Here is a 12,834-nt window from a genome sequence, read left to right as displayed (position 1 = left end):
GTTAAAGGAAAAGTTCACCCTAGAAGTTAACATTCAGTAATTATCTCTTCACCCTCATGCCGATTGAAAATCAGGTGGAATTGTGTAGTCCACAAAACATTTGTGGAGAAAGTCTCCAGAAAACCCCAAAATCCCAAGATTATTTAAACCCTGGACATGTGGTCCAGCTTCGGCACCCACTTCAGACGGGGTGCATGCTAAGGCTATTAGCTTTGCAGCTGCAGTGACGATTTCATCTTTAAAAAAGGATGCAAATAATGTTATTTCAAAACAACAGGGAATCTCAGGGCTTTCAGAGACTTGGATTTTGCTGGACGGAGACATTTTAGGTTTTTTTGTATGTTTTTTTACGTTTTAAAACAAGTCTCCATCTACTTCAGTTGTTTAGGAGAAAGCTATCCTGTTTTGCTATGAAGCTTCAGAAACAGTTTGTGGACTACGAAACTTAATCTGACTTTCCATCGGCATGAGGGTGAGTAGATAGTCTGGACTGCTAGCTGCACGGCTAAATGAGCTAACTAGCTAGCGGCAGTTAGTTAACAACAGTCGGCGGGTTACTCTAGCGATACGCTGCCCCTATTTGTTTTGAATTTGAGTCTGTTACATTCAGTGACTCCACAGTATTGAAGTATAACCTTTATTCCCTTAATGACTGCGATGTGGGGGTAAACAGCGGTCCGTGGAGTACAGTGTGAGAGTAAATGGACCACCTTTTGAAGCAACAGAGGAAAAATAGAGTGTTCATCACGGCCTTTCATGTGCACCATAACATTTTCTCAAATAAACCCTCTGTAATGCTTTAATCACACAGAAACATTTGGTTTCCAGGAAGACATTTAAGTAGATGTTTGACCTTGAGCAGCACTTTGTTACCTGTTGCTAGGAATGTCAGCCATCTAAACCCCCGCTCCAAACTGTTAGGACCAGGGCCAGTTTCCATTCCTCACTTCATTCTGATCCTCTCTTTATCTCTGTTGGAGGATAAAATTGTTTTTCTCATCCACCCATCCAATGCATCACCTAACCCCTAACCTTCTCCTTCCCGATTCACTCCCTTTCTCCCTTTCTCTCGGTCTCATCTCTGTCTCTGTCTTTCTCTGCTTCTGATTAAAAATGGTTAGGCATGACAGAAAGGTCGCAGTTGTTATGGAAACGAGCCTGGTAACAAAAGCTGGACAGAGGGGGAGAGACTGGGGGGGGTGGCGGGGTGGCGGGGGGGAGAAAAAGAGGGAGATGTGTCTGAATAAACATAAACATGCAGAGAGGAGGAGAGGGCAGGAAAGAGAGAGAAAGTGAGAGAGGTCTAAATAAATAAAAACATATGCGGAGGGGAGGACGGCGAGAGACAGCGAGGTCATGAAATGATGGCTCCATCTGCAATAATAAATAACAAAAGATAATACAGGGTTTTTGTCATTCTAGGAAGGCGGTCGAGCCACAGAGGTGTGTGTGTGTGTGTGCGTCTGTGTGTGTGTGTGTGAGGTGTGTGTGTTTGGACAGAGTGGCAGAGTGGGAGAATGCAATTGATAGATAATACATGGATCTGCCGCACAAGCTAGAGAATACTAAAAAGCACAAATTGTTCACAGAAAAGCCGACCAAAAAGCCCAAAATTGTGCGCGAGTGCGTGTGTGAGTGCGGGAACGTCATCTCTCTGAGGACTCATATTATGTTAACCACTTAGACCAACATCAAACACTCTCTCTCACACTCACTGACACACACACACACACACACACACACACACACACACACACACACACACACACACACACACACACACTTCAGTACAAGCATGAAGGTGCCAGCCATATAAATAGGATGTCCCAGAGCGAGAGATATAAAGAGAAAGGGACTGACTGAGAGAGAGAGAGAGAAAGAGATTATAAATACAAAGGGGTGAGGGGGGGAAAAAAAGGATGGGGGAGAGAAAAACTGAGAGGGCAAAAACAGGAGGGGTGTGAGGACAGATAGATATGAAAGGATCAATAGATGGCATAAAGTGTATGTTCATTGATTTACTTGCAGGGAGAGAGTGATGGGCAGAGGAAGAGGGGATGAGGGGGGAGGGGGAAAGAGAGGATGGAAACGCAGAGAGAGGTAGAAAGAGGAAGCCATAATGGAGAGAAAAACAACAAACAAGACACAGGAGTAACAATAAAGTGAGGGAATGTGTGAGGTGTAAACACCGAGGTAATTTTATATTAAATATGGATTGAATGAGCATGTTGAATATGAAAGGGGTCGCTCGTGTGATGAGCCCCTGGAGAATTATCAACCAACTCTGTTGTCAGCCAGTGATGGAATGTAACTAAGTAGATTTACTCAATTACTATACTCACGTACAATTTTGATGTACTTGAATTTTACTAGAATATTTACATTTCTGCTGCTTTAAACTTCCACTCCCCTACATTTTGGAGGCTAATACATACTTTTTAATCCATTACATTTATTTAATAGTTTTAGTTGCTATTATCTTTGCATCAGAGCCAAAGTAGTACATTTTTAACTTCAAAATGTAAAAAAAAAAAAAAAATTCTGTTGATACTTTTGAAGAAATAACAGTTTTTATGTTACTTCAAAGACATCTATTAAAGTTAGCATGATATCATTTGAGCTTTACACACACATATTACTCCTTTTCTGGTAATATGACAGGCATGACCAATAAAACACACTTTAATTGAATTGTTTGCTCTTCCATTTAAAGTGTGTTTGCTGCCTTAGTGAAAAAAGTAGTATGAAGCCTTTTGCTGCCTGTAATAAGATATACTGCCTCCAGTGAAGTCACTCACTGGCCAAGTTGCATTGTGGGTAATGTAGGTGCCAGGTCTTGCATTGTTTTTCTATAACACAGGTTCAGCTTCAGCACAGCTCAATTCATCCTCTGTCTTGACGCTTCGTTTTTGCGCCTGTCTCTTTAAAGGCCCCATCACAAAACCCAGTGTTCTGATTGGTCAGCTCTCGCAGGCCTGAGCGGGAACCACCCACTGTGTTTTGGTATCAACTCTGTGATTTTTGAATACATAGTCATGCAGGGTGTGTGTTATAAATCTGTTGCACGCCTTGTGACGGATAAACTAAACGGTACGTGGAAAATTGTTGGACTGCCCCTTTAATTTTCAAACTGTACTAGGTGTTGCTTTATTGTTTCCAGTTGTTTTAGGACGCTTTTGGTGCCACTGTTCACCTGAATCAAAGTGAAACAGACACTGAGAGACAGACGACATATGTCAAGACTGACCGTAACACACTCACAGAGAGAGAGAGAGAGAAAGCGAGAGAGAGAGACAGACAGGTTGGAACGGAGCGTGAGGGTGAGACAGACTGAAAGAGAATGAGTGTTTATGTGTGTGTGTGTGTATGTGTGTGTGTGTGTGTGTGTGATAGAGAGAGACAGAAGTGTACTCAAATAGCTCAGGGCAAGGTGACAGAGAGGAACGGGCGAGGGAGAGAGAGGGATAACAAGCTCATAGAGGGGGGATTGTGTGTGCGCTGGAGAATGAGAGAAAAAGGAAGAGACAGAGGGCGGAAGGGGAGAGGGATAGAGGAAGTTGAGGGAACAAAAACAAAAACAGTGCGTGTGTGTGTGGTTGTGTGTGTGTGTGTGTGAGTGTGTGGACAGCCGAAGGTGTCAGAGTGTGCTGTTTGGCTTAATGATGACCCACTGGGCATGTAGGTCATAACGGTTTGTGTCTCAAAACCATGACTGTATGCCTCTGTGCATCCATTAGCAGCGCGAGTGTGCATGTGTGTGTTTGTGTGTGTGTGTGTGTGTGTGTGTGTGTGTGTGTAAATAGAAACTCACTAGCCGACACACACATGTAAAGTGGGTCTCTCAGCGTTGCGTTTAAGAGTGTGTTCGGTCAGAGGTTGGAGAAGCAGTTTTTCTAGCCGCTAGGACTCCAAAGATACTTACACACACACACACTCTCATGTGCACCCACACACGCCGCAAATCCGGTTTTTGGCACACACACACGCACTCGCACACACTCGCACACAAACCAGCAGCTGCCCTCCATGTCATACATGCACATGTAATGCACCATGTATGGCACTAAATTATGCACAAACACACACACGCACACAACTCTTTCTTTTTGATCTCTCGTGATAATACACACATGCACACACACACACACACACACACAGGGGGAAGCTATTATGCTCTCAGGCTGGAGTGTTTTGATGGTATAATTGCAGTGACCAGTGAGGAGAAAGAGACAGAGGGAGGGATGGAAAGAGGGATGGGGATGGAGGGAGAGGAAAAGAGGAGAGTGCTGACACTCTCAGCATGCTAATGTTGCGAGGCTCTACCCCTCCTCTCCTTTTTTTTCATCCCTCCCTCCCTCCCTCCCTCCCTTCATCCACCTCTTTGTCTCTCCATCTTCCTCTCCATCTCACATCCTCTGCATTTCACAGGTGCAGCACTAGAAAGAGAGGGAGAGACGGGCAGAAAGGTAGAGAGGTGGAGAAGAGGGACACGTAACAGGATGGAGCAACGTTATCTCTCGCTTTCCCTCTGCCATCCCTCCATCCTCTTCAAGCGCCCCACAATGCTCAAAAACAAAGGATGCAAAAAACAAAAAAAGAGATACGGCAGAGGGGGGGGACGAAAATAGAGGAAGAGGGAGGGTCAGTTTTTCCATCCCTCTAACAATGGAGGGATGATCTCTGCTTATCCTCTAATCACATCCCTCCTTTTTTCCTCTCCTCCTTCGTCCTTTCTGTTATCTCTCGCTCCCCACAAACCCCTCCGTTTCTCATCTGGAGAGAGAAAGGGTAGCCTTTTCCTCTCGCCGGCCTCCCCATATTTTTTTTTTTGTTGCCTCTCCATCTGTTTGTCCTTCCAGTCCTCCCTCCATCCCTCGCTCCTCTCCAGAGAAGGGATTCTGCTGTATGGCACTGATCTCTTTCCTCTTTTCCCTCTCTTTTGCATCCCACTTCCTACTCTCTCTTCTCTCGATCCACCCTTTTCCTCTTGTGCTCGGATCAAACGAAGACTTAAACTTGACCTCAGAAAGGGTTTGTCTGATGAAACTCCTGCAAAATAAATAATTGTGTTCTGTCCGTAGATGATGCAATATGTGTTTATTAGCATAATATGGACTTTTAGTGGATATATAATGTACTGAAGGTAGCCATGAAGCTAGTAGTCCAGACTGGGGGCAAGGAGCAATAGCGGCGTGTTGGTGTTTTGTATCTTGTAACTAATTCTTAACCAGATTTGGGCATGGGAAGAGAAAATGTACCATGTTACAGGGAATTGTGGGAAGTAAAGTGCATTTCGCATGAGGAAAAAAACAAATGAGCTGCAGGTGTGTCATTTGATTACTGTATAAATGGCAGAGGAGACGTTCTAGTGGTTTTAGAGCGCACAACGTCAGATTACTCAGCTGAGAACAAACTATGAGAATGAGCTGATTTATAGTGGTAAGGCTGCATTATGTGGTAAGGAATAAATCATAATGGGATTATTTCACCAGATTAGGATCGCAATATGATTCGCGATTAGCGGGAGTGATCGTTTTTGCAGCTTCACTGAACAAACTACCCGAATGATGATGATGTGACATTTGTTCACATGTTCTCGTACATCTGGAGGCCGGGACATCGCTGCAGCACTACAGTTCGGTTCAGTTCACTTCACTTCGATTTCCATAATATTTGATTAACTGTGCAGCCCTAGCAGGTGGTAAACCCTTAAAATCACAGGAGGAGATTCTGCACTTGAGGATGTGTCACTGATGATATGTAATAGCTAACAGCGCCTCTCAGAGGTACTGCCTTGCTACTGCAACACCTTCAAACAAACTACAAACTACAAGAAAACACATAATCATGTTAATTTAAATTAAATTCATATTTATTAACAAAAACATTGTGCAAAATGCGAATGACTGATATACATATTCATTACTGTATTGAACGAGAAATCATTGTAAGAGAAAAGATCCATTAATCCATTAAGTGTACAGTTACTTGCAGTTTCCAGATACTTCAATTTTGTAAATCACAGATTTTTCACTAAACAAAGGCAGCTCCAGAAACAGTCTGCAGTGTGTAGTGTGTACCTCAGGAGTGTGTGTCTTTGTCTAAGTGTGTGTGTGCGTGTGTGTGTGCTGTGGTAGTAGTCGTGCACCTGAATGAGCTTTTATTTCCGAATGTGGTGGTGCAAACGAGTTGTTCTCATACTGTCGAGAGAAGGTGTGTTTGATACTGTATGTATGCGAGCGTATGTATGTCACAACCCTGAGCTTCTTCGTCTTTGATCTGTCTTCGTGTGTGTGTGAATAGTGTGTATAAATACATGTGTGTGTGCATCTAAGGGTCCTGTGTATGTGTGTGTGTAGGTGTTTGAGTGTGCGTTGGTGAGGAGTGCCTGTCAACCAGCATCTCAGTGTGCTTCAGGTACTGGGCCGTCCTTCTCATCACTGACTCCCTGCGTATTGGATCTGGGTCTCCTGGACAGACAAAACACACAGATGAAGATGATTAAAGTGGGCTCTCAACCTTCAGAGGCTGCTGTGGTGAATGTGCTGCTTGAAATCAAACAGCATCGATAATAACATCATGTTTCTGTGATTTCAAGTCTTTGGAAAAGATTCTTGGCAGCGGTGGGATTCGAACCCACGCCTCCGAAGAGACTGGAGCCTTAATCCAGCGCCTTAGACCGCTCGGCCACGCTACCTCATGCTCATGTAAGTATCAGTGTTGCAACTCATCGGGGAGGGTGGGCCAAAGTTCACCCTGTCAGGAATAGATCTGGATGGGGGTGAAACAAATAACTGACACTGGGAAGGCACACAGGCAACAGATGACCTATGAGAGGGTCACATGTTAGTAGCAGATGACACACTTAAAGGGGCACTATGTAGTTTTGGAGAAGAAATTCAAACTCAGAATTTTTATATTTACATTATTAATGAGGTAATAATAAAAACAAAATATTTATTTTTTCAATAACTGTATAACAAGCTGTTCTCAGAGGAAAATAAGATCCCCAGAACACTGTTTGAAGCTAGAAAGGTGGCAGGGTCCGCCACATATAAACAAAGTAAAACTTTCGAGAAGTGCATGAATGGTCTAACTTGCTGATGCAGTTCATTTGTTCTGATGATACCCAGTCCTCCAGCGAGGAATAGTTCTATCATCTTCTCCTTTAGAGAAAAAATAACTTCATTGGCAGCGGTGGGATTCGAACCCACGCCCCCGGAGAGACTGGAGCCTAAATCCAGCGCCTTGGACCGCTCGGCCACGCTACCACATGAAGACACAATCTTAAACTTCCGAAAGAGTGGATCAATACTATACTTGGACGGGTAAAACAGGGGATGCTGCACTTTTTTCTGTCTTCAATTTGGTAAACATCTATACATCTGCTAAAAATCTGTATCTGCAGATATTGGCCCTACACTATCAAGCCTTCATTATATATCTTTGTCCCAAGTGTCCCCTTCTTCCTACTGTGTATTGTTCAGGGTTTATAAAAGACAAAAGCAAAATAAACAACATTAAAAAATGTTTTAAAAAACATCTGTATGGGCATCAGATACAATGTGTTCATCCCTTGTTTAAATGCTACTACTGCCACAGAGACACTAGAGCCTGCTTGACATTGTTACCTCATTACAACATACAGAACATCTTCAAGAGTGCTTTCAAAAATGCCTCTCATTTGGAAGTCAGACACTAGAGCTGAAAAGGTTCCTTGGCAGCGGTGGGATTCGAACCCACGCCCCCGAAGAGACTGGAGCCTTAATCCAGCGCCTTAGACCGCTCGGCCACGCTACCCATAAAACGCAAGAAGACACTAGAACTGATAGTACTAATGACTAATCCATTAGTGACACAACAGATATATTTATGGGACAGTGACACAGCGTTTACGTTGGCTAAAGCAGGACAGTAAATACCGGAACAAGACAGCGGTGTTGATTTTATGATGAGGTCACATAACAAACACGCTCTGATGCACAGTGTCCATTTGCCTGTGTGTGTACATGTGTGTATCAGCTGTGTGAGGGGGAGTGTGCGAGCGGCACATCAGAATATGTGGTGCAGAGTAAACACGGTAAACAAGATATTATAGGTAAGTGCACAATATAATTTGTACTGATGCACTAGCTTATTTGCACACGGAGCATGAGTACGTAATTTGCAATTTTTGCAACCGAGTGCATGATCTGTCACTATAGCAACACAGCTGGCTCGTGCGCCATGCAGAAATGAACACGACAGAGTGCATTCAGCTAAAATGGCATGTTGAGTTGATGAGTGCGTTGGGCTCAAATGCAAGATGGTGAATGACAAAGAAATGTCGCTGTGCACCACTGGATGCTATTACTGAACTCCCTCCTTCTTTCTTCCTCAAGCCCTTCATGTATCGCCTCACCCTGCACTCCGGTGATCAGTATATCCACCGCCGTCCTGTACCCACGAATGGCACTGCTAAATTCTCCCTCCTTCTCCTTCTCCATCGCAGCCGTCAGCTCAGTGGCAGCCTGGTTCAAGTAACCCGCGTCCCCTCCATTCAGACTGGTCGGCGGCAGTGAGAACAACTCCGAGTGGTCACTGGAGGAAATGGCTCCATCTGAAACAGAGAGAGAAGAAATGATTTACAAGCAGAAACATGAAAACAATTACAACGTTTTTTTAAAAGTAGTTCTCAATGAGCTAGTGGTGTGTTCAGCAATATTATGTTTGATTTCACATTTGTAAAATCATCATAATGTCTGGTTCCAACTGCTCAGAGGTAAGAGTTTGTTGATTTTCTTTGTCTAATATGATAGTAATGATAGTTTTCAGCTGTTGGTTGGACAAAGTAAGATATCTGAAGATGTCGTTTTGTGTTCTGGGAATTTATAATCCACATGTATAACAATTTCTGACATCTTATAGCTACATAACTGTTTATTGGAGGATTAGTTAGAGGTGAACATAGAGCAAATAGGAGAACTCCTGAAGGGATTCACATTGAATCCACTATAGATTGCTCTTTCCACAATTTTGCGATCAAGCGCCTGAAAAGTCTCCTTGGCAGCGGTGGGATTCGAACCCACGCCCCCGAAGAGACTGGAGCCTTAATCCAGCGCCTTAGACCGCTCGGCCACGCTACCCATGTAAGAATGTGAAATCACTATAGTTCCAACAATTAATCGATTAGTTGTCAACCATTATATTAATCCCACATTATTTTCATAATCAATTTATCAGTTTGAGTAACTTTTTAAGGAAAGAAATCTCTAAACTCTCAGATTCTAGCTTCAGAAATATGAGTATTTTTCTGGTTTCTTTCCTCCTCTGTGACAGTAAACCGATTATCTTTGGGTTGAAGACAAAACAAGACATTTGAGAACGTCATCTTGGGCTTTGGGGAAACACCGATCAACAATCTTCAATTTTTACCAAACAACTAATCGATCATTTGAGAAGAGAATGGACAAATTAACCGACAATGAACACAACTGTTAAATGCAGCCCCACTTAGGACCATCGGACATCTTACTGGAGAGGGAGGATCAACTGGCTTCTTATTTACCACATAACTCAGTCATTAACAAAGCCCTGGGAGAGGATATCGGTTTGGAGCAAATTATATGATACAGTAGGGGTGTCACAATTTTGATTTTAAATCGAAAATTGAAATAAGCATTCAGTCGGGGAAGTCAAAATCAGGATCGTCTGTTACAGCCCGTCTCTGCCATCTAGTGACTCTTCTTTTGCTTCTGAACAATTTGTTCAAGCCTATCTTTTATGAAGAAGAATTTGAAATTCACAGTTGTCAAATCAGAGACTTCAGAGAATCTGCACAGGAAACACACTTTTAGGTGTTAGATTGAGATATTAAGACAGTGGTATTGCTTTATATATATCCATTCACATGTATTTTCACCTTGTTTATAGCAGGGATCAAAGACAGCCAAGTCATTATCAGACAGCGGAGGTGGACCTTCCTCCTTTGGTGATGGCACTTCTGCCACAGAGTCAAACAGTGAGTCAAATTCTTCTTCCTGGGCCTCAGGTGATAGAAGGTTTCCGGGTGGGGACGGGACTGGAGTTGGAAACACAAACCAAAAGGTAAAGAGATTAACAAGGAAAGAAAAGAAAAGCAGAGAGTGTACATTTTTGCAGATTTGTGTTCTCCCCATCATACTTTCCATACTTACTTCTGTCATCCAGCTCTGTATCGCTTGTCTCCTCTGGTTCTTCTTCCCTCGGAGAGCCTCCCATCTCGCTGTAAGCCTCAGCTGCCACCTCCGGTTCTCCCACCTCCAAGCCCACATTGGTGCCCAAGTCCTGGGGTAAGGGGGGAGCCTCCCTCCCCTCCTCTTCCTCTGCGGGTTCACAGTCCGAGGCCCTTCGCTTGGGGAGCGGGATGAGAGGGGGAGGCAGAGCCACGGCCGAGGACATAGGGGTGGGATCTAGAGGTCTTGTGACCTCACCACCCTGAGAGGAGGGAGGGAGACAGAGAGGATAAGGGGAGGCAAAAGGCATTTCATATCTGTGTCACTTCCTGTATGTGTATTTGTGTTTATGAGTGTGTCTTACTCTGAAGAAGTCCTTGAGCTGTGGGCTGTTGTAGAGTGCAGGTATGCTGGTAGTAAACAGAAGCATGGCCTCGGTAGCCTTCCTCCTCTCTTCAATCACAGCTTCATCAAACCTTCCTGAAGCAGAGGGAGACAATTTAATAACCAATATACTAATGACAATTTAGATGGTGACGTTAGGGTGTATGACTCAACTGTGCTTCTGCCTTTGCAATTTTAAATCTGTCACCACTGAAAAACTAACAGGTCTAACAGGCAGAGAGGAAAAAATGACAAAATACTAAAAGAAAAAGGCGCTTTTCGCAAATTCCTGGCGCTTTGTGACCATGCTGGAATTGGTTATAACTACAGCGTATCACAATCGCAACGTCCATCATACCAAAGACTTGAGCGGGGGGAAAAGCTGGAAACTCCTCCTGTCTTCTGAACAGGTTCTTGTGCGTGTAGGCCAACTCCCCGTGGAGCTTCTTCAGTTCGGAGTACCTCCTCCACACAACCACCTCCTTCACATCTTCCGGATGACGCTTGGACACAAACTGCAAAGAAAGGACAGATTGTTTCATTCAATGCATGTCGAGTATTGTGTTTGAGAGCAGCTTTTTGGCACATTTGCACATCATTCTGGATATGATGTTTTCAGTAACACACCAAAGTTGAGTTGTTCTGTTCAAGTGTGTCTGCGTGTTCATTATTTGTCCGCATGCACAACAATCGCACTGAAGCCATCGATTGGCAATGCATTTCTTGTCCTTCAACAATGTCAGATGTTGAGAGATATGAAGATATGATCCACTTTGATTGTGTACGCATGCCTGTGTAGACCACGGGGTATTAGTGTGGTCATGAGGGAGCTGGAGCTCATGAACAGGATCACAAGTTCAGTTTTGCTTCACTTCAGTGCTCACTGTGTCTCACATTAAAGACCCATTGTGTATGTATGTGTCTGTCTGAGCTAGCCTTTGTGCTTTTTATGGCGAGTACTGAAGTGACTCCATTGTGTTACAATCGCACAACAATACAAAGTTAGTTTTGTTTTGATGTCACTGCCCCAAAAAAAGTGCAACGGTGCAACAAACGAAACAATTCACGTGTTACGTACTTAAGAGAAATGATAAAAACACATGTAGGCTAACAGTGAGTAAGTTAGCTTAACAGAGAGTTATGATTAATAGTAACTACAGGTTTCAGTTGTTGCTAAAGAGAGATGAGGAGTGTAAACCGACCCTTGCTGTCACTTTGTACTCGGTGTGTCCCTTCTCGTGTGTGCGTGGGTCGGAGACGGTGAAGAAACGGTAATATTCATCTTTGGGTTTTCGCGACATGTCCGCTGTCGGTCACAAGAGAAGAAAGCAGCGTGTTTCAGCGGCTCAAAGCAGAGCTGTCAAAGCCGGAGTCGCTCTGTTGTGATTCGTCTCTCCCTCCTCTCTCAGTCCGCTCACTTCCTGGTCGGTGACGTACGCACATGCGTGATGACGTAGGCTGACGCGCCAAGTAGTTCGGCGTCACATGATTTAATTTTTGTCCAATTTTTTAAATATTTCTGTGTTTATATTGAATCTCATCCTCATTAGTATCAGTGGGCAGATGTTTTTATGTATTTAAATATTTTATATTCATATTGTATTTAGTGTTTTTGTGCTATACAGTCTTATTATTAATAATAATAGTTCGAAAATGCACCTTGTTAGGACCCATATTAAAGGTGCAATATGTAAGAATTGGCCACCTGTTGAATTCATAACCAAAACAAATAGAGGACAGTATATGACCAGAGTAACCCCTAATTGTTGCTAACTGTAGCTGCTATTAGCTAATTAGTTAGTTAGCTCAGTTAGCCATGCAGATAGCAATCCAAAATGTAAGCTTGGTGCACCCGGGGAGTGTTGATGCAAAGCATGGTAGCTTTGGACCTGGTCGGACTTCCAGATAGGCAATGCTGTTTTTTTTCCTCACCCCGCCAAAACTCAAAACACACATTAAAGACAGCAGGAAGGACATAGATATAAACAGCATAGAAAGTGCAGGCTATTAGCAGCTCTATCAGCAAGTCCATCTGTGTGTTTCTGCAGTTCAGATGCTTTTGAAATTAAGATTATGTCTTTACATACAAAGAAATTAAAATCAATTCTAAATGCTTATAAAATGGCTCATGTAATGTAAGGTTATGTTTTAGTTTTTAGTTTTATGACTCTAAATTCAGTCAATGTAAGGACCATTGGAGTCCTCCAGGGGGCGCTAAATGTTCATATAATGACCATAGTGACTGATGTGTGCTGAA

The 12,834-nt window shown here is 43.3% G+C and overlaps 1 protein-coding gene across 1 annotated transcript; it reads right to left on the bottom strand.

Moving 5' to 3' along the window:
- Positions 1-5,863: 5,863 nt before the first annotated feature.
- snx15 (sorting nexin 15) lies at positions 5,864-11,995 on the bottom strand. Its single transcript, XM_084343956.1, has 7 exons — positions 11,780-11,995; positions 10,936-11,092; positions 10,558-10,673; positions 10,176-10,455; positions 9,902-10,060; positions 8,402-8,599; positions 5,864-6,470 (listed from the first exon to the last, which is right to left on the bottom strand). Exons 1-7 carry the CDS (start codon positions 11,876-11,878, stop codon positions 6,331-6,333), a joined length of 1,149 nt encoding a protein of 382 aa, XP_084200082.1. The 5' UTR covers positions 11,879-11,995; the 3' UTR covers positions 5,864-6,330.
- Positions 11,996-12,834: the final 839 nt, after the last annotated feature.

The sequence above is a fragment of the Pagrus pagrus genome, assembly GCF_965226575.1.
Source record: "Pagrus pagrus genome assembly, chromosome: 22".
Lineage (NCBI taxonomy): Eukaryota > Metazoa > Chordata > Actinopteri > Spariformes > Sparidae > Pagrus > Pagrus pagrus.
This window is presented reverse-complemented; position numbering and strand designations above follow the sequence as displayed.